This window comes from Uloborus diversus, chromosome 7 (genome assembly GCF_026930045.1).
Source record: "Uloborus diversus isolate 005 chromosome 7, Udiv.v.3.1, whole genome shotgun sequence".
Lineage (NCBI taxonomy): Eukaryota > Metazoa > Arthropoda > Arachnida > Araneae > Uloboridae > Uloborus > Uloborus diversus.
Window position 1 is genome coordinate 39950423 of NC_072737.1, and position 23801 is coordinate 39974223.

Consider the following 23801-nt stretch of genomic DNA (forward strand, 5'->3'; position numbering starts at 1 on the left):
TAAAAAATCAAATGCTAATTTAAATGACAATCTACTTTATCAAAACCAATAAATAATATTTTATCACAAAAAAGCAAATAATTGCTTTTGTAAAATATCTACTTTTAGCGTTCATTGAATGATTAATCAGGAACTTGGAAGCTATTTTTTCTAAATTTTATTGAATAACAGATGTAATAATTGATAATTATGCACATTATCAGATGTGCATTTAAACAAAATTCAGCCGGAGGGGGGGGGGGAGAGGTCGTATTTGACGACTTTGCTAACTAACTTTAAAATATATTATCATCTCAAAAACCACGTTTATGGGTCTCATATGCTTCTAAGTTCTCAATATAAATTCAGTGTTATTAGACGATCGGATCAAAATATTCACTTTTGAATGTAGCAGAGAATACTTGTGCATTTAGAGATGGACACACCTGCAAAAGTCCCTCATTTGTGTTTGACTTTTTTGAAAATTTCAGTAAAAAGAAAAAAATGATCTTAAAAAAAATGTATTGTACTTTTTTGTAGAATGTGCAGACAGAAGTTTACAACTCGTATTAATTCATAAACACAAGCGTTTAGTAAGCCGCACTTACATTGTACCTCAATAATTTTATTTATATTTTAGCGCAAGGGCAAAAATTGGTGGAATGCATGGGTTCACAAATGCCATTCTTTTTTTTTTTTTTTCAAACATATAGTAACTTTTTTCAAACAAAACACTCTCTCTCTCCCACACACCAAAGCAGTTCCAGCTTCCACTTTCGGAGAGGTCATTATTAACTTATAATAGACAAAATAAAAATGAAAAAATCAGGAGAATTGCGTTACATTAAATGACTAACTATGGGCATGGTTTAGGGGTTTTTTTAAATTTAGATTGTTTTTGAACTGTGATGTTGCAGTTCTGGTTCTTGGGAAAAACTGATTATCAGAGTGTTAGAGCTTAAAAATTACAGTCTTATAGCTGTGAAATTTACATTAATTTTCAACAACGGTTCATACATTTTTCTGACATAAATTGAAATGCACTGGTTTGAGCAGTTATGGTCCCTCTAGTTTAGTAATGGCTGAGGCATACACAGAAATTTTGGAACCTGCCTAGAGATGTAAAATTTCCGGAAATTTTGAAGTGGTTTAAAAAAAAAACGGTTTTTTACCGTTTTTTTTCGGGAAAAATTGGAAAAAATGGCCTCCCTCCATGCATGCCTCTGAGTTATGGGCCAGGGCCATACTAAAAACTAAAACTGGTCATGCTAGCTGAGTTCAATTATTTTCATGAAATACACAAAACAGTATGTTAAAACTTTTATTTTTCTTGCAACATCATCAAATTTCAAGTAACCAATTCCAGCGTATTTAAATTAAAAATTGGATAAATAACCCCTATTTTTCTTAAGCACTTTTATACTTGGCCTGGTTGTCACAGAAAAATCTGAGGTCTGCTTTCGCTTATATCTCAGCAATTAAACGACTTGGAGATTTTGGGATTTCACTTAATGATTTGCTTAATTTTAAGGTACAATTTAACGCTGAAAAATTAAAATTCTAAAATAGAATTATTTTTTCGGTTAGGATGAAAAACAATCAATTTTCATGTAATACCCATTAAATGTTGAATATAAAACCCATTCTTACAAATTTTGTTGCCTTGCAACAGTGTTATTAATAGTAATCATAATGTCAATTTTCAATCAAAGCTTCTCTGGAGCAGGAATGAAATTTATTCATTGTCATTGCTTTTTTGGGGTTTTTATCCTCATCTATGCCAATAATCGATAACGAGTTTAAGTAAAAATGACATATTAGGATCTTTATCACAAAACTTGTATGTTGTGAACCATTCTTTTGCTTCTCAGCAACTAGACCACTTGGAGACTTCGAAATTTCATTAATGATTTGTTTAATTGTAAGATACAACTTAAAGCTAAATAAAGACTTCGTTTAAAAATGAAAATCTTCAATATAACAGAATTTTTTAAAGAATACTAAGCAGAAAGGACAATTATATCAGAAAGGACAAAGTATTCCTGTAGTTTTTAATTATTCCAAGAAAAAGACTTCAGTAACGAAAAAAAGTGCGCTCAAGTCATTTCAAACCAAACTTTCCCATTAAGAAAAATATGCTTGTTTCAACACTCAAATTTATCATTAAAAGCTAGATAATGATAAAACATTCTCTACGTGACTTGAGCCGTACTTTTCTTCGTTTTTGAAGCCTTTTTCTCGAAATGAAAACTACATGGATACTTAAATTGTCCTTTCTGACCCAGAATAGTTATTTTGTCCTTTTGAGGGGCACTATGAAAAGTGCTTAGTATTAAAAAAAAATCCTGTTATTAATCGCATTTTGCAAAAGCGATTTTTGACAAATTGCTTTCAAAAGGTTCATTTAACCAGGGCTGCGGAGTCGGACGGAAAATGGCAGACACCGACTCCTAGATTTTTTTTATCTATTTATTTATTATTTGTTTTTCAATCCCCTCCCCCTAATGGGAAGGGGTTAAACCTCAAAACATAGATTGAAATACTAATTCCTTTTTATGAAAATTTAGCGTTGTACCTAAGATTCTAACCTAAGATGCATACAGCGTTAGAAATTAAACTTGAATATCAAATTTTCCAATAGTTAGGATTTTAGAAGTAAGATTACTTTGAAATCCCATGCTTTAAAATAATTGAAAAGGATTAATTTGCTCTCACTATCAGCGCATAACATATAGATGTTGATCAAATCGTTTGCCTTTAATTTATGAAAGCTGTAACTTGAGAGAGAAAAAAAAAAAAACCTTTTTGCTAAGTCAAAAAACCTTTCTTGAGAGGGTGTGATCAGCCCCGGGTGACATCCATCTGGTGGGTGACGCCCTAAATTCATTTCAGAGTTCATAAAACAATAAATACTTTTTTTCTGAAAAAATTCCCCCATAAACCTTAAATTATACTTCATCTATAAAATTTTAACAAAAATAGGGCATTATACTGCGGGGAGAGGCAGGGTACATGGTACATATACGTCTGGAGCAAGTCGTACACAAAATGTGAAGGTAACATATTGTGTCATAAATAATCCTGCATTTATCTTACTCACAAATACAAACCCCAGTTGCTTAAAATATCATTACAAATTAGAATTTATTGATGTGATTTGCTGCTACTCATTGCTAACTTATAAACAATGATATCAATAAAATTGTGAAATGAAATTTGAAGCATTGTCAGATGCTTTCATTTTTTGTTATTAAGTGCAAATTGAACTTTGATTACAAAGACTGATTTTTAATAGGTTGTTTTTACAATCAATATTTAATATTTCAATAGGTGTAAAAATTAGAAATTAAAGTGCTGCAAAATTTAAAATGCAATTGCTTTTCTTAAAAAAAAAAAAAAAAACTTTAGCTGGACATTTTATGCATGAAGGTATGTTACTACATCCGTGATTTTAAGTAAAAAAAAATTAGCAGTTAATGTAAACTCGCAATAAATTAAGGTTTTACATTGATTACTAATTAACATTATGGATTTTTTTCTGGTTATAGTGTCATTTGTTATAATAGTAAAACTAATTTAATGTTTCAGAAGATTTAATAAACATTTAAAAGCAACAAGATTTAAATTTATGGTCTGTGAATTTTTTTTTAAATATTTAAATTAATTTAAATGCGAAAAAAAATAATAAATAAGAATTTTAATTAATATTGTGACATGGTATTATCCTGATACTTTCATTCATTGCATAAAAAATGTTTCTTTGGGAATTTTCAAAGTTTTAAATTTGTTTACTATGCGGTTGTTGAATGTTGAAGTAAGGGAATGTGGGACAAAAAGTGAATAAGCAAAGTGAAATGGTGAAATATTTACTCTGCTTTTAGCACCACCTTTCTAGTAATATTTTAACTATATAGTAAAAAAAATGTAGCCTATTCCAGCTAAGAAAAAATAAACTCTGAAAATCATAGAATATGATAACACAAGCAATTTTCAAAATATGATTCTTATATTGTAATATTTTATTGTAAGTCGAAAATTATTTTTGGTATTATTAAATGATAAATTTCTTGTAATTAACATTTGAAATATTAATTGAGACCTAAAATTCAGTGCAACATTCATTTGGTTGATATTAAGCCTATTAGTATTTTAATTATTTTATACAGTTAGACAAGTATATGCGGGGAAAGTGAAAAGTTAATTTTGTTTAATTATTGAATCATTCATTGAATCTTTTACGTATTTTTTATTAATTACGTTATTAACATACCTTAATATAGTAATTCACTTATTTTTCATTCATACACTTATTTTCTCATTCATTTACTGTTTATTCATCACTCGTTTATTTGTTCTCATACATTAGTTAATTTAATTATTTATTCGTTTATTTCCTTTAGCACCTCTTCATTTATTCATTCAATCTTTTATTTACTGATTCCTTTGATCAAAAATATTTTTTTATAATCGAATAGAAAACTTTTCATTTCAAAAGTATTTCAATTTTCACTCTGTCCCTTGAAAAAATAAAGCGAAAATTCTTTCTTGAAAGCGAAAATTCGCCGCCGAAAATGAAAAATACTATTACAATGCAAGTTTTATTATAAAATACAATGTTCTTCCATGTACTGTAATTTTCAAAACAAATTTCCAATTCGTTCATTTTGAAAAAGCTCAGTCAGCTTAACCATTTCACTTTGCCCCACATTTCCCTACTCTGCCAAAACAAATAATCGGTTTGTCTGCCGATATACAGTATACGAATACCAAGTATTCCGTGCATCTCTAAAAAAAAATAAAGAAAGAAAGAATACGGGATTGCTTTTTTAAAAACTAATGTAAAGTTTGTTACAGTTTTATTTTATTTTTATCCTCATTCCGGCAACTTTATCAAAATAAGTTTTTCATTTATGTTTTTCCTTTATTTATCCTTGTTGATTTCTAGCTGCTTTTTTTCATTGTGCTGTACTCTAATTTTATAATCTGTACACAGGCTGCAAATTTTTGATAATTTCGATAATTTTGTAACCTTCTCTAGGGGAAAATCATTGTGTTTTATTAAAAATAAAATGGTATTTATAACCAGTTGATCATTCATTTGTCACTAAAATAATTTTAATTCACTTAAGACATTAATTATGCAATTACTTCATTATTATTTGGAAATTTAAAGCTTAAAATATAATTGTGTCGATTTTTTTTTTAATTTCCATTAATTATGCAATTACTTCATTATTATTTGGAAATTTAAAGCTTAAAATATAATTGTGTCGATTTTTTTTTTAATTTCCTAGGTTGGCAATAAATACTTTCATTGTCAATTTGAGCGAGAAAAGTAAAACACGTGAAATTTTCGCCACAGTAATACGAGTCTTGTGACTTTCCATCGCCGTCCAACAAAGAAACCCTGAACAACAGCTGACTTGATTGAAATTTTGACAACACAAAATACAGTAACACCATCCAAATCAACATTTTGTGTATATAATTAAGGTTGATTGCAATTTGAAGAAAAATACATAAATGATTTTTTTAAGTACAATTTTGAAGCGAAAATGGTGTTACTTCAAAAACACAAATAATAAGCATAATTAATTACAAAATGATTAAAAGTGTTATTTAACATTTTAGAAACAACATATTTTTCAAAAATCAATCTTGATTTGAGATAAGAATGATTAAAAATATACTGGTGCAGTAACAAAGTCGTGATCAGTATAGAATGTCATAATTGGTTATATGGTCATAATCAGTAAACTGTTGGCTTTAGTAAATTGGTGGAAAACATAACTCGTCTTTTTTTTTTTTCTTTTTTTGAATTTCATTAAAGTAAGTTTAAGAGGAAAACAAAAATAACAATACCTGTTTACAAAAAATTAAAATTCTCAGACCCTAAATATTTATTTTTCTTTATTTCAGTGAGGGGAAAAATTAAGATTTGTGCTTGTAAATAAAATTGAGAAGGTTTTGAACATTTTTAAAAGCATTTTTATCAATAAAACAGTAGGTTTTCCAGTTTGAGTCTGTAGTAGAGGGGGAAAATTTAAGATGTGTGTTTGGAAGGCTTGAGTAAACCTACAATAGAAAAGAAAATGTTTGTAGTCTCCAATTTCTCCACAGATGCAATCTGGAGAGTTGAGAAGTGTTCTTTTAAAAAAGTAAGAATGAGTTAATCCATGATTGGTAAGAAATTGATTGAAATTGGTGTTAAACAACCTGCTAAAAGAAACATTCGGGAGGATTTCAAAAGTCTATCTTGCGTTTTCTTCATTATTCTAGTAGTCTTGTCAATCAGCAAGAAGGGTATTGCTGAGGATAGTTTTAAGAACTTTAATTGGAATTGGAACATGAAAGTTAGTAGGAAAGGAAGTGGCCTGTTTACTGGAATTCAAGGTTTACTTTTTGTCCAAAGTTTAACTGCTATAAGTTTCTCTTGACATAAACGTGCAAAGAAACAAATATGTATTCTGAAATTCTCGCGGAGGACTTAGATTCATGCTTTTCCCTCTCATCAATTTCTTTATATGGGCTCAGCCTCGAGTGATAGTGCGCCGCCCATGACAAGCTTCGTACAGAAAACTTGAAATGTGAGCACACAGTTCGTGGCTTTGTATTACATGGTAAATTACATGACATCAAACAAATCCATGTCACATTAAGTAAAAATTGCAATTAATGAAAATCAGCTACAAAAGTTCGATAAACTTTAAATTCTTAATTTTTTTTCAATTTTAATAATTTTGAATTTTAGTATATAAAAAATATTTTTAATACCTAACCTTAAATGTTATTAGCTTACGCTTATTATGGAATTATACTGAGTAAAATACACAGCATGCATCAGCACAGCATGCTTCTACCCCTGAAGAAGGGATACCTCTATTTAAGGGAAAAGATGTCCCTGATATAGAGGTATCCCTCCCCCCCCCCCCCGACGATATATAGAATTCACCTTATTGAGTGGTTCTCTATATTATGGTCTCTGATTCCACTATATGTTGTTTTCTATCTATCGTATCAAGAACAAATTAAAAAAGATATGCGTGCTTTTTCCATTAAAATCTGTTAAACCTCTATTTTAAAAATGTGTAAATTACTGCTTTAAGTTTAAACGCGTACTTGAAAGATCAATATTGTTTCAGAAAATAAAAGTGTTCAGGATTATTATTATTTTCTCTCCAAATTATGATTCACTCTACAAGATTTCGGCATAAATCATTCAAGTTTTTATCTGAACTTCTTTCTTGCTTGTGGTTTTTCTCAGGGGAAACCAAGGTAGAAAACTTTCGAAAAACTCATTGTTTGTGTTACGGGTATCAAGGTGGTACTTTAGAATATGAATCCTGTTTTTTGTTTGTTCATTTGGTTAAACTCAATTATGTCAATGGAATGAACCATACAAAAAAATGGTGTAAAGTGACAGCGCATTGTCCGTCTACGGTTGCTAAAATTGGCAAACGTCCAGTTAAGACGAGTCTATCTGAATGAGGGGGGGGGGGGAATAAAAACTTGATGCGCATTTTCGCTCATTTCAGTGTGACTCTGCTTAATTTAGAGGCTAACACATCTGCTAAAGTTGGTATCATTGAAAACAGATCCATGTGTTCAAGATGGTGTCAAAATTGGCATCACTAAAACTTGCTTCCATTTCCACCTGTAAACCGGATGTTTGTCTTTTTCCTTTCATCGGTGGTTAGACTGTAGTAATATGCAGCCAATTGCGTAGCCAAAAGCTATAGGGGTGTTACAACCCCCCACGAAGCTCAAAATTATATGTATCAGCACATATGCAAAGGCCTGAAATTGCGGTTTTCGGCCTTTAATTTCAAAAATGTCATAGGAGCCTACCCCCTCCCCATGACAAAATTTCTCGCTACGCCCCAGGATGCAGCCTAGATAAAAATAAATATATGTTTATTTCAAAAGAAAAGTTGATTTATAATAGATTTCATTATGAAATAAAAAAACTCATAGGAGAGAAAAAAAATCCAGCAAAGATTTGAACAGTAACTATGATAAACAAAATGTTTGTTAAAACAGCAGCAAACGTGAACGCATTTTCGATCGACACAATTTTTCAGAGGAACTGAATTATTCGACATGAACGGTGAATTATTAATGTGGAATATCTGAAAGGGGGGAGGGGGGCTACGAGCAGAGTAAAATCTTCGCTTCTCTGTTGTGTGCTTCTTCGCAAAAAGACCAAATATTGGCAAAAAAAGTTGAACATTCTCTTAGTGCATGAAAACTTAATCAGCTGTTTTCGCATCTGAAACAATCATAAACTGTCATAATAATTCAAAGACACGTGTAATGGGTGGAATCATTAAAAAAATTCTCAGCACTTATTCATAAGCAACAACTTAACCTACTAACCGAGTCTCATCGCTCAGGTTCAAGGTAGCAGTTTTCACTTTTCTCTCTGTACGCATTGCTGAATAAACAATGCAGCTGACGAGATTTATGTTGTCTCAGGGGCACGAGTGCAGCCCAATTTCTAGGAAACGATCTGATGTAAATATTATTTGATAGCTAAAAATTGTACAGAAAATATTTGAGAAACTTTCACAGCTCTGCCGATTTTTTTTTCTGACTCTGGCGAAGGAGTGCGAAAGAGACTCCTTTCACCGTCCCCTCCCCTCTCCTCACCCTGACAAAATTCTTTAAGAAGTAAACGTTTTTGAAAGTGAAGCTTTTTATGCGACGGCTTTGAAATTCTGTTCGGCAAACTTTTTGTGTGATTGAAGTGAAGAAGTTGTTTTTAAACTCTTGCCAAAAACAATGAAAACTAATAGTAATTATAAAGTTAATTATTAATGGAATAAAAAGTTTAAAAGTACCATGTTTTTCTAACGAACTAAAAAGTATAAAATAATTTCTGAGCTTCGTGTGATTTAAAGTCCTATACAGTTTCAGAACTTTTTACAGACTGTCTGCAAAATTCATGATTGTGAGTTTTCAATAGCTATTAAAATACTTGTGACCTTTTCAAGAAAAAATATGGGGCGCACGCAGCAGACAATTGGTGCATTTATAATTTAACTAACAATTTTATCGTTCTGCAGATAGAATAAAATGAGGTGTAAGTTTTATCATTGATTAACTTTCTTTACACTTAGTTATATATTGTACATGCGCCCCATGTTTTTCCTTTTAAAGCTCACAGGTATTATCATTTTAAATCAAATTAGCTTTCTCTCATTATTTTGGTGGTGAAAACATATTCGGACATTTAAATGTTGGTACCATACTCAAGAACGATTTTTTCTGTGTATGATGGAATTTGTTTCGGAACTTCAAAGCTGTGTAGAACTGGAATTATAACCTTTCTTTAGCAAATTTCAAATACAATTATAGTGCTTTTACGCGATTTAGTGATTGGCAAAAGATTAGAAAAATACCAATAATTTGAAAATTTTATTTATTGCTTTTTACTTGTTAACAAATAAATTACTCACAAGCTTTTTAAAAGGATTTTCAATTTTCGCTCTTGATCCTTCTGCTTTTGAGGATTGCAAAACTTAGTAGTAGCGACTGTACGTAAATGTCAGGATTTTATTAAAAAAAAAAAATAAAAAAAAAAGAGAGAGAGAGAAAGTTTCGTTATGGCCCCAAGATACTAATTATAGTATTATTTCAATTATTAGCATAAAACTTGTAGAAAACTCACAAAAGTAATGTTTAGTTATCAAAAATCCAACAATGAAACTAGCGCCGCGGCATATAATCTGATAATGTGTTTTGGCAATGTTTAACATGCAGGGAAATGCTTTATTTTGACAGGGCTGACCTGGATCCGGTAACTTAACTGTTTGACGGGTAAGACTGTCATTTCAGGGGAGTGAAGAAACGAAAAAGTGGTTAACAATGAGCGCTATCTACTGGAGTTTAGGGTTCATTCACTGGAGTTAGGGTTAAAATTTTAACGATCACAATATCACCAAACAGGCAATTGATACGTTCAAATGTAGAAGCAATTTTCACTCGTCATATCTTGATGGGCGACTTTCTAGTTTAGAAATAATTACAAAATAATTTTGTACTAATGTATAACACTTGAGGAATTTTCCTTTAATTTGGAGTCAATCGATGCAATAACGCTATTAAAATGTAAGGCATTATGAATCAAAGCTATCTTTAATGACTGTAATGTAACAAACTAAAGATACCATCAGTTTCGTTAGGAAAAAAAAACAATGTCAAAGCAACTTAAGTATGCCCTGACTGGCGAAAAATCTGACCCTTTCAAGGGTAAAAAAATACTTCAAAAATTTTGAACGCCTATTTCAATGAAACAGAAAGGTCTGACTCATGCTCGTATAAAAGACAACTTGTTGCAACTTTGGCTTGAGAAACAAAATAATGATAACTTGCGATTTTCTCCATCATTGTAGCCTCTTACCGTGTCCGAGGCACACCCACGACATAATACGCCGTCCGACCTACTGACCGTCATAAGCCTCTGGTCAAGGAACCGTTTCGCAGATGCTATCTTTAAACGATGCTGTCAGGATTGATTGATAGAGAGCGTATTAGCGTTAATTTTGATACGTAAATGTCCTGATGTTAAACGGTAAACGGCTTTTTTTTTACTTTTTCCTCTTTTGAAAAATAATAGTAGCGGAATGTGGGGCAAAGTGAAGTAGTCAAGATAAGTATTTTCAAAATGAACAAACTAGAAATTTGTTTTGAAAATTACAGTGTACTAAAACTTGCATTGAAACATGATTTTTACTTTCTTCTATATCTAATACATAGAAGAAAGTATTGGATTCGTGCAAATTTTCGAATTTCGAATTTTGACGGATTCGAACGTTTTGAGGTGTGCTGAGTCCATTTCGACTATTTTTGGAAAATGTCTGTCTGTCTGTGTGTGTGTATGTATGTGTGTGTGTATGTATGTGTGTGTATATGTGTGTGTGTATGTGTGTGTGTCACGTCTGTGTGTGACCAGTTTTTTGTGGCCGCGCTACAGCAAAAACTACCGCATGAAATCAAACGAAACTTGGTACACATATGTGCCCCTATGTGAACTTGTGCCCATTGGTTTTTGGCGCGAATTCCTCCAAGGGGGGTGGAGCAATGGGACGTTTTTTGAGTTACGCGTGATTGCTATTCCTCAGGAAGTAACTGGCGGAATCAAACAAAATTTGGTCCATATGTTGCCATTAACAAGAACAGGTGCTGATTCATTTTTGGTGTCAATAACTCAAACGGGGGTTGAGCTGTAGAACGTTTTTCGTCGTCAATTGTGCCTGCTGTATCTCAAGAAATAATGAACGGAATGAAAGAAAAATTTGTCGGCAAGTACCCCTTAGTGGGTATAAGAGCTGATTTTATTTTGGTGTCAACAGCTAAAAAGGGGGTAGCGCAATCGCCCGTTCTTTTTTTCCATTGTGAGTGCCCTATCTCAAGAAGTAATGCTACGTTCTGGTTGAAATTTGGAATATATGTGAATCTATATGTAAACAGGCTTTGGTTCAACTTTGGCGCCAATCGCGCCAAGAGGTGCTGATTTATTTTTATTATTATTATTTTTTAGCGAATAAAAATAGTTTTATTAATGCAACAATAAGAAAGATAAATCGTAATAGATTGTCGTCTGCGTATTTCTCGTGATTTTAATTGTATGGAAATGATCAGAAATATTATCTCAATGATTTAAAATTTTTAACTGTTGCCATCTTATATTTGTTAACAAATAAAATATTTGTAATTAATTCAAGCAAGGCTTTTAAAATAACTTTCAATTTTCGCTCTTTGCTTTGCTTTTGCAATAATTCAGACATTGGGATGGTCGTCAAGTTTTTGCATGTGTAATTTCGTTTTTGTTGGGAATATTGCTTCCTCGTCAAGCATGGGGAGGGATCAGAAAAAAAAAGAAAAATATAGAAGAAAGTTTCGTGATGGCCACAACATACTAGTTCATTTTTGGCAGTAATGTGGAAGATTTTCACTTTCTTTTAAAGTGAAAAATTAAATTTTTTTCCAAAGAAATATTTTTTATTCGATTATAAAAAATATTTTTGGTCAAACGAATCGGTAAAAAAAGGTTGATTGAATAAATTAAAAGATAATGAAATCTAAACTAATAATTAAATAAATGAATTAATACACGAAGAAAAATAAAAAGTGAATAATCGAAACAATGAATTGAAAGTAAGCGAATGAATGAATAAGTTAATTACTAAATGAAGAAATGTAAATGAATTAATTGATGAATGAATACATAAATGATTTAGTAAATGATTTTAAGAGAGTAGTCGAAATAAATTATTTCACTTTGTCCCATCCACTTTTTCCCGCATGCACTGTGCTAATTGTACAAAACATTTAAAATACAAATTAGCTTGATGTTAGCTAAATAAATATTGGGGCGAATTTTAGACGGTCTTAATTGATATTTGAAACGTTAATGACAAGAACTTCATCATTTTATAATAACCAAATAATTTTTCACTCACAACAAAATATTACAATTTGAGTATCAATTTTTTAAAACTGCCTGTATTATCATATTTGATTTTCAGAGATAATTCAGTTGGAATTTTTGACTGCAATAGACTACATGTGTTACTTCATTGTTAAAATACTACTTGATAATTTGCGCTGCCGGCGTTAAAAGCAGATTAAACATTTCACACTTTCACTTTGCTCCTCTATTTCACTTTGCTCCACATTCTACTTCTTTAAGGGAACTGGATAATAATGCCAAGAAAAGCAATGTAGTGCTAATTGATGCGAAATGGTATTAGCATCTCTTTAATTATTTCCATGTGTTTCAATTTCTCATCGGCCCAAAATACTCTTTAAGTGGTATCTTTAAATTGCCCGACAGCAATTCCGCACGTACAGGGGTTGATGAATTCCACGCTAGTTTTTTACTTCCTTTTACAAAAAAGGAAGTACACTGCTCGACATTGAAAATGCAACACCAAGAAGGAGTGTTCAGAAATTTATGCACATTTAAGAGCAGACGTACATCACTGAGTTATGTAAATGATGTGAAATGCGCAGCTCTCCGACGCACGTGAAGTAAGATATAGGGGAAGGAACTTGCAGAATGGGCAATATTCGTTTCGTTATTTCTGACTGGAGAATTATCGTAGAAATTTTGTTTTTGTTTTGGAGGATACGTGTAACACAAGAGAATGCCAGGCTGCCGTCAACGAAGGCACTTTCAGCAGATAGACGATTTTACGAGGGGTATGGTGATCGGACTGAGAAGGGGAGGTTGGTCCGTACGTCAAATCGCAGCTGATACCCACATGGATGCGAGCACAGTGCATCGGCAGTGCCGAAGATGGTTGGAACAACGAAATGTGGCAAGATTGAGGGGTACAGGGGCAGCCAGAGTGACGTCAGAACGTGTGGATCGACGCATCCACCGACCAACTGTAGCAGACACACAAGTCACTTGTTCCTCGATTCTGCAGCTGGTGCAAGATACCCTGAATGTTCCCGTGTCAACCAGAATAATTTCCCGTCGTTTGGTCGCACGAGGTCTGCAATCACGGCGCTAAGAAGTCTGCCATCGACCCCACAACATAGACAGCAACGTTTAGTACGGTGCTGGACTAGAGCGACGTGGATGACAGAATGGCGAAATGTCGTGTTCTCAGATGAATCCCGCTTCTGTTTATCCAGTGATAGTTTCTGCATACGTGTGTGGTGTCGACGTGGAGACAAATCTAATCCGGCAGTAACTGTGGAACGTCCCACCGCACGACAACGTGGCATAATGGTTTGGGGCGCAATTGCGTACAATTCCATATCACCTTTAATTCGTATTCAAGGCACTATGACGGCCCAACGATACTTGGATAATGTGCTGCGGCCGGTGGCAATCCCTTACCTTCAAGGGCTACCTAATGCAATTTTTCAGCAGGATAACGCCCGACCACACAGTGTTTGAATCTGTCAACATGCTCACCAAGGCACACAGATGCTTTCCTCGCCACCATATTTTCCTGATCTGTCAATAATCGAACATGTGTGGGATGTAATTAGACGCAGTTTGCGGACTCTGTCCCTGTCTCGTTCAGAAGACAAACTGTGGCAAATGGTTGAAAGGGAATGGAGAGTCATCCCCCTGGACACCATCCGCACCCTTATTGACTCTATGCCTAGACGTGTTTCTTCGTGTATCGATGTCCGCGGTGGTCCTACATCCTACTGAGCCGTCGCCGTTCTCGCTTTGTATTCTGCCTATCATTTTGAAATTAAGATAATTTATTATTCCTTGCTGTCTCTGTCTTTTTTCCTAATTTCATCACTTTCTGACCACTCCTTCTTGGTGTTGCATTTTCAATGTCGAGTAGTGTATTATAATCGCGAAACGTTTTCCACTCAAATATTTCGGCCAATTTCCATTTTACTCATCCGCGAATGAGTGTTGGTTCGTTTTTTCGGGCCCAACCGCTCGTGCATATGTACCTAAGAATGTATAGACGGCCGAAATATTCATTTAGAAGATCCCCGAGTTAAATATCACGAGTTTTCTCGTGACGTCTTTTCGTGACCTTTATCAATGGAATATTCTTAAAAATTTAAACCAAGAATATTTATCAAAAAAGTAAATGAACAAAAAGGACTGTGAGAAGCAAAGGTATATAAGTGGACATTTTCAAGTTTTGTGTAAAACGACTTTAAAAATAAGCTCCTAGGTAGGTTTTCATTGATTTTTTTATTCTAAATCGTACAGCAGCACCTACCAGGGCTACAAGTACTATCTCGTGCCTCAAAACAGATGAGGGGTCCAGTTACCACTTGTATTGGTTCTTTCCAAATTTTTAATTTTGCAACTTACATCCCTTTGCTTCTCACTGCCTCAAATAATGAAATGAAAGATTGTAAATAGCGACTGAAAACTTGAGATGAAAGAGTTAAATTAAGCGTAGCAGTTCAAAACTATGAAAAATATATTCTTACACTCATACAACGATGCTGTTATGGTGAAGCTAACAAAAATGAACACTACTAATATTAATACCAAAGTTATTTTTGTTTTGTGTATGTTCTTTCCCTAAGGAAAACGACTATCACTAACAGCTCACTCAAGATCGAGTCCAGGAAAAGTCAACCCGTTACACTTTTTTCACAAACGCATCGCCGGTTTCCTGTGTGAGAAGTTGCGCTTCAGTTCTTTCATGAACAAGGGCGTTAAAACAAGGAAATCAGGGACAACGTTGTTGATACGGGTAGGCATAGGGCACAAGTACAAAACTAGAGTTCAGCGATAGTTCTAGTTTTCCTTATTTACACTTTCTGCGTCATAGAACACAAGAGGAAACTTCTAATTCTTTCCAGATCAATCTTCTTACGTCATTCTAATAAAACGATTGTCATTTAGTTTATATGACAACAAGAGAAGTTTCAGAACAGCAACTCAAAACTGATATATCTCTAAATGATTAGGGAAGTGTTTATAAAATATAATTCATCGTAAACAACTGAGTTTTATTTCCGTCAATTTCATGATTTCAAATACGGGTTGAAAATGCAAAATCCGTGAGAAAGAAAAATGTAAAATAGGTCGAAGTTACCGGTTGACCCGGCGGTTGATCTCATGACGGTGACGTCAGTGGGTTGGTGAAGTGAGTGTCCGTAGAATGTCTTCATATACGATCGGCTAACCGATCCCGGTGGAATACTTCTGGTTTGTCTCCGAATCTGGTTTTATCGAATAATAAATACGAACATCCACAGAATAGAGAAATTATACAACGTTATCAAAAAAGAAAGAAGAAAAAAACAGTATTACACTACTGTATCCAAATTTGCCGATTCATCAGACAAAATTTGTGGAACAAGGAAATTTGAGAGGTCACTGTGACCTCCCATTTGGACTCCTCTGACTAAGGATGAGTTTCAAGCAGTTCAAAAGCATATTGGTGAGAAACGTATTACGGAGAAACACTATTGTTGTATCGTTGAATTTGCATTAAGTCTCACAGTAGAAAATATTCGGACTTTGTTATCTTATGAATATATAGGGTGTTCCATTTTAACCTGCAAGACCTTTATTTTCGCAACCGTTAGTCCTAGATGTATACTTCCATTTGCAAAAATGTTCAAAATCAGAGGCAGAGTTAAAATATTCAAAAGTTTGAGGCAAAAATAAAAATGAGTCAAAAAACTACAAAATTTAACATTTAATACGGGCCACATGTCCCTTAACTTAAATTTAGGGAAATTTTCTCCATTGAAAAATCATTCCAACATAAAAAGGTTGACATCAGTACGACCAATACTCACCGAGCTATGAAATGCAGCGTTTCGTGACTTACACCACTTTACACTCGCCATCAATAACACCTTTTCGGGGAAAAGATAGCAGTTAACAAAGGTTTAAAATTATATGTGTGCATATAGTGTGATTTTTCAAATTGTTTGAAGTTTTGTAGTGTGCTTTTGCGTATCATGGCATAACATTTGCACTTATTTTGGAATGGCAATGAAAAATATAAATACTTATTTTATTTACTTCGACAACTCGACATTCCTCTGAAAGGGCGATAAGTTCCAATCTCGTCTTTTGTATGGTCCCTTAACACTTTAAACTGGAATATCTCCTTGAGTTTTGGTCACACAAATGTCAAGTTTTTTGTGTCAGTAATAGTTTTCAATAGGGATTATTTCTTTAAATATTAGCTAGGGGACCTAGAGTCCGTATAAAAAGTTAAATTTCGTATTTTTTGACTCATTTTTATTTTTGCTTCAAATTTTCAATATCTTAACTCTGCATCTGATTTTGAACATTTTTGCAATTGGAAGTATACATCTAGGACTAACGGTTGCGAAAATAAAGGTCTTGAAGGTTAAAACGGAACACCCTGTATAGGCATATTTAGATAATAATATTTATTCTAAATTTTGTGAGTTTTTGTCATCAAGTGATTGGTTTTTCTGAGGGACAGAGTTAAGTAGCTCTAGCACCAAATTCAGCGCCAGCACGGGTGACAATGATTTGTTGGAACAGCTTTCAATATATATCTGTGTCATGTACGAAATTTACCGTGGCGAGACCAGGTGAAATGACTTTCTCCGAATAACCAGTATACAACAATACCTCTTTTGGCCGTGGAGGCGTTGGCAGTTCGGAGGAGATCGGGTTACGAACTCACAGACAGACGTGCATATATTTTAATGATTTACTATATTGAAATCCAAGCGTATCTATCCATATATATATATATATATATATATATATATATATATATATATATATACATATAATATATACATATAAAACATGAGATACACTTTAAATATAAATTCAAAGACATTGAAAGAAAAATGAAAGAATAAATACTAAAGTGTACTGTTATGCCAGCGCAAAGCTGCTAAAAACAAAAAAAAGTACAAACATATTCATGAATAGACAATCAAAATAAATTGGAAAAAATGCAAAAGGCAAGAACAAAAAAACACCAAAGTGAATAAAGGTGAACCAGGGACCGACACTTTCTCAAGGGGAGGACCGGTCCCTATTTTTTCTGCAATAATTATTATTGCAGTAAGGCCACCTAAGCTATGAAGGTCTGTTGGGATTTATCCTGAAAATTTCTGCTGTAATTTCCGATCCAGTATTTTTATTTGCTTTCGAGGATTTTTTCAACTCCAGGATTTTTTCAACTCCAGGATCTTTTCAACTCCAGGATCTTTTCAACTCCAGGATTTTTTCAACTCCAGGATTTTTTCAACTCCAGGATTTTTTCAACTCCAGGATTTTTTCAACTCCAGGATTTTTTCAACTCCAGGATTTTTTCAACTCCAGGATTTTTTCAACTCCAGGATTTTTTCAACTCCAGGATTTTTTCAACTCCAGGATTTTTTCAACTCCAGGATTTTTTCAACTCCAGGATTTTTTCAACTCCAGGATTTTTTCAACTCCAGGATTTTTTCAACTCCAGGATTTTTTCAACTCCAGGATTTTTTCAACTCCAGGATTTTTTCAACTCCAGGATTTTTTCAACTCCAGGATTTTTTCAACTCCAGGATTTTTTCAACTCCAGGATTTTTTCAACTCCAGGATTTTTTCAACTCCAGGATTTTTTCAACTCCAGGATTTTTTCAACTCCAGGATTTTTTCAACTCCAGGATTTTTCAACTCCATGTTTTTCAATTCCATGTTCTTAACTGGAAACTTCTAACCATGTTCCGTGTCTTAACTGCATTTTTGCCTGGCACGTGCAAGTCATTTCTTTTTCAGGGTCTACATTCTGATTGCTACTTCCTTTTGAAGGTTCGCCTGAATACTTTTTCGTTCTTTAATTTTCAGGTATGTTTTCATGTCCTATTTTCCTCCAGGGCTCTCAGGGAGGGTAGCAAGTTATTGGGACCTTCCCTCTTGCAAAACAGAAAGGGCTTAGTGAACTTAGGGACCTATCCTCCCCTTGAGAAAGTGTCGGTCCCTGATTCACCTTTTTTCATTTTGTTGCTTTTATGTTCTTGCTTTTTGCATTTTCCAATTTATTTTGATTTTCTATTCATGAATATATTATATGTATATATGTGTGTGTATGTATGTATGTCGTCTTAACTCTTTGAGAACGATAGTAATGTGAGGTTCGAACCAGGTATCAAAAGATTCGTGATTTTCAAGGGAACCTCATAAGCACAATCTCATCTTTGTACGACTTTTATTAGCGAAAATATTAGTTTAAAAATGTCTGTGCCACGGTAAACTAGTATGTTGTGGCCATCACGAAACTTTCTTCTATATTTTTCCTTTTTCTGATCCCTCCCCATGCTTGACGAGGAAGCAATATTCCTAACAGAAACAAAATTACACATGCAAAAACTTGACGACCATCCCAATGTCTGAATTATTGTAAAAACAAAACAAAGAGCGAAAATTGAAAGTTACTTTAAAAGCCTTACTTGAATTAATTACAAATATTTTATTTGTTAACAAATATAAGATGGCAACAGTTAAAAATTTTAAATCATTGAGATAATATTTCTGATCATTTCCATACAATTAAAATCACGAGAAATACGCAGACGACAATCTATTACGATTTATCTTTCTTATTGTTGCATTAATAAAACTATTTTTATTCGCAAAAAAAAAAAAAAAAAAAATCAACACCTCTTGGAGCGATTGGAGTCAAAATTGAACCAAAGCCTGTTTACGTATGGATTCACATATATTCCAAATTTCAACCAGAACGTAGCATTACTTCTTGAGATAAGGCACTCACAATGGAAAAAAAAGAACGGGCGATTGCGCTACCCCCTTTTTAGCTGTTGACACCAAAATAAAATCAGCTCTTATACCCACTAAGGGCTACTTGTCAAAAAATTTTTGTTTGATTCCGTTCGTTATTTCTTGAGATACAGCAGTCACAATTGACGACAAAAAACGTTTTATAGCTCAACCCCCCTTTGAGTTATTGACACCAAAATTGAATCAGCACCTGCTCCTGTTAATGGCAACATATGGACCAAATTTTGTTTGATTCCGCCAGTTACTTCCTGAGGAATAGCAAGCACGCGTAACTCAAAAAACGTCCCATTGCTCCACCCCCCTTGGAGGAATTCGCGCCAAAAACCAATGGGCACAAGTTCACATACGGGCACATATGTGTACCAAATTTCGTTCGATTTCATGCGGTAGTTTTTGCTGTAGAGCGGCCACAAAAAACTGGTCACACACAGACGTGACACACATACATACACACACACATACATACATACACACACACATACATACATACACACACACACACAGACAGACAGACATTTTCCAAAAATAGTCGAAATGAACTCAGCACACCTCAAAACGTTCGAATCCGTCAAAATTCGAAATTCGAAAATTTGCACGAATCCAATACTTTCTTCTATATATTAGATATAGAAGAAAGTAAAAAGTGGATGCTGCTGATTAATTAATGTACTGCCGCCGGGAGCAAGAAGGGGGTAAAGCCCTTGAAGTATACCGTGGAAGGCGGGGAACACCAACCCGACGCAGGTGACAAGTACAGAATCTAATTGGATACATTTCTTAATTCTGTAATTATTTTATATTGCAGGAATTTTTCTTCAGTTTTGTTCCGTAAAATGCAATTACACTAAAAAAAAAACATGAGTGGAACAGTTAAAAAAGAGAGACATTCTTGATCAGGGTTTTCCTGAGCGCTGTAGTAAATTGGTTTCCTTTCTTCTTTTAGGGTTTAGCTCATACTGAAAGCGAACGCGCAAGTCTCGGAATCAAAGGATTATTACCAGCAGCTGTGAGGCCAGTCACTTTGCAAGTGGAAGCTGTTTTAAACAATTTGAAAAGGTACGGGGACGATCTCAGCTGTTATCTTTTCCTCAGAGAACTACAGGTTAGTGAGCTTACACTGTTTACGTATGAAGGGTTTAAGACCGAAACCACTTCCAGTCCACAGAAATCAATTTATGAAAACTAGAAGGTTTGAAAGGGGTGCGATTCTTCCCCAGGAATGCCTTCGTTTTGGTTAATTATACATATTACTAATATTGTTTAACGTAGAAAATAATGTCATGTCATCAATGTTTTGTTAATATTAAATTGTACCTGTTTCGTCAGTAGTGGACAAGTGGTATTTTTCCTGAACCCTTCATAATTATTCTATTCATTAATGTATGGGAATATTTCAAGTCACTTTATGGGTTAAATTTTAAAGCATGTTTTGAAATGTGTAATCGATAAGCAAAATTAACAGCAGGATTTAAGAAAATGTTGTTACAACTTGCTTTTTACTAAGAGCTGATGCCAAGCAATAATAGTTCTTCGTTGGATTTCTTTTTCCAATTATATATTTAGATATTATTGTGTGTTACGTGTGAAATGTACACAATTTCTGTACGTGTAATGCAGCATTCTATTTTAAGCCACTTTCACCATAACTGTATCTTTAAAAATGTAATCATCAGGATTTGTCTAAATTATGCTTTCATAGAGGGAAATTCTGACATAATATAAGGACAAAATATTGAAGAAAGGATTTTAAAAACTTTTTTTTGTGATTTGAGAAAGTTTTTAAAATTTTGAGCTATCTCTTCCTTGCAGTGCGGTTTTCAATTGTTCCTTATTGAATCTTACTAAAACAACTTTTATCTCCATTTACATGTGAAGCAAAACTCATATACAAGTGTAGAAACACGGTTAAAAAACTAAATTTTGTCGTGGGTGGAGGGGTGTTATCTATGTTAGTTATTGGTTGTTAAATTGTATAGGGTCTGGTGGGGGAAAGTGGTCAATGGGGTAAAGTGGTTATATATCAAATAAATGGCTATAACTTGGAAATAAATGTTCGAATGAATGTGAAAATTTTATTTTAGGATAGGGCAGTTAGAAACTATATTTTGAATACAAAATTTCACAATTGGCAAAATTTTATTTGGTAAAATAAAATATTTTGTGTGAATATGAAAAATTTTAAAATCTAAACACCTCTTTTAACTTCCCAGGGAAATTTTGTTTGTTAGAATTATGAACAGTTTGACTGTACAGGAAGCTTCCTACATGTCTCAAGAACTCTTACTCATTAGCAGTTAGCTAAATCTATTTCGGATAATTTTTTAGAACAATTTAAGTAAGATGGGGTAAAGTGGTCATAAAATTAGGCTTAAAGAATATTGTCCTTCTAAAGTCACTTAATATTTAATCATGAGGTAGACATAAATGAAATATTAATTTAACTTAATCTGTGTTGTTTTTACAGTAAACAGGGTTAAATATACGAGTATATACGTATGCATACGCATATACTCGTGTATATACGTATTCACATAAATGCCCCAAAAAACGCGTAATATATGGGTATCTGCAAGTATTTTTTATCCATTCAACTATAACATGTATATACCCGCTTGTACTCGTATATATACGAGCACTTATATACTCAGGTAGACACGTATATACGCGTACGTGCTCGAAACTCGAGTAGACACTTACACACAAGCATATGATATACATGTATACAGGGTGAGTTTAAAAACTTATGCAAATTCTTAAAAGTTGTAAGAGAGATGGCGAAGAAGTAAGAATCATAAGAAACATATGGTCACAAACACAACGCTGACGCGCTACATGCACGAATAGACAGAAACTGAGGGATGCAAAACAGATCACAAATTTATTACACAAACATAATTTTACACAACATTTTAGGTCTTAAAAAAGTTCTAAAGTGATTGATGAAACTTGTGGCCGGCTGCTGTAATACGTGCGTCGCAATCACAAAGCACTCTCTGTTGCAATAATGGGACTTTTTAAAAACTTTCATCAGTCGTTGTGCCTTTGTTGCGATGCGTGTATTAGAGCTACAACAGGCTGTAACTTTTAACATCTGCTCTAATTATTTCTTAAAAACTAAAATGTTGGATGAAATAATCTTTGTGTAACAAATTTGTGCCCTGTTTTGCATCTATCAGTTTCTGGCTTAGTGTGCATGTAGCGCGTCAGCGACCATAAGTTCATTATGATTCTTTGCTTGTTATCCTCCCCTCGCACACCCCTTTGGTTTTTGCTCCACAGCTTGGATTCACTCTGTAAGCATGAATGTATATTAGGGGATATACTCGTGTACACATATATGTACAGATATACGCTAAATGTACAGTTATACGTTTATACTGGTACATAATCGTGTTTACACGTAAACATACGTATAATACTCGTTGCTTCCATATGTATGTACGTGAGTAGACATGTACAAATACGCACTGGATATATTCACGAAATAACTCGTGTAAACCCGTATAGTATGTATATATACATCTACTATACACGTATATACTCAGGTATGCATGTATATACTGGAGATACAAGTGCATACACACATATTATATTCGTTTATATGCGTATATACTCGTACATACACGTGACACGTATATACTCGTGTAGACACGTGTACTGTAGGTAATCACGTATACATGCTTATATACACGTCTGTACACGGATATACTTGAGTAGGTCTGTGAATGCATGTATCTGATGTATACATGTATCTACTTATATATGAACGTGTATACTCATGCTTACATGGCGCATATATACTCGTGTATACCCGCATATACTCGTGCATATACTTGTAACTATAAAAAAAACCGTAATATTTGTATATTTCGTTTATTTGTAGCGGTTTTGCATCTATTTTAAACTATGACCACTTTACCCCATGCTATGACCACTTTCCCCCACCCCATGGGGTAAAGTGGTCATAAATACATAAGGAAATGAAAGTATTATAAAACTACTTAAATCAATATTTTTTTCCCTGAAATTCAATGTACCGTGTTCTTTAATAATGCAATGAAAAATAACAACAAAAAAAGTTGAAGTGTTTAAAGTATTTATTGTATTTATTATTCACCTAAGTTGAAAACCTACGATTTTATGACCACTTTACCCCACCAGACCCTATAATATGTATTTGTATTGGTTGCGTAGGAAATTAGTCAAACGTACTTTAATGTTTCTGTTACTTCCAGGACACAAATGAACGTCTATTTTATCGCGTGTTAAATGAGCATACCGAAGAGCTGATGCCCTATGTATACACACCTGTTGTTGGTCAAGCTTGTCAAGAATACAGTAGAATCTTCCGAAGGCCGCGGTAAGTGACACATTATACTAATCTGTAAAATGCATCCTTGAATATTTCATAAAGCATATTTACTACTCATCAGGACGGTTATTTTCTTTTTTTGGGGGGGGGGGGCTCAAGAGGGTAATTGGTCCCTTTTCTGACTTTGAGAAGTGGGCGAGTTTTTGTTATTTTTTCGATTGAAAATGCATTGAGTTTGTACAATTTGACAGCTGGAAAACACTGAATGAACTGGTC

At 33.6% G+C, this 23801-nt stretch overlaps 1 protein-coding gene across 1 annotated transcript in view; it reads left to right on the forward strand.

Moving 5' to 3' along the window:
• Positions 1-23801, forward strand: part of LOC129225576 (NADP-dependent malic enzyme-like) — a 79882-nt gene that overhangs the window by 15936 nt on the left and 40145 nt on the right. The window contains exons 2-3 of the mRNA XM_054860025.1: positions 20157-20315; positions 23449-23573. Coding sequence (XP_054716000.1) covers positions 20157-20315; positions 23449-23573 — 284 coding nt within the window. The remainder of the gene's footprint in view (positions 1-20156; positions 20316-23448; positions 23574-23801) is intronic.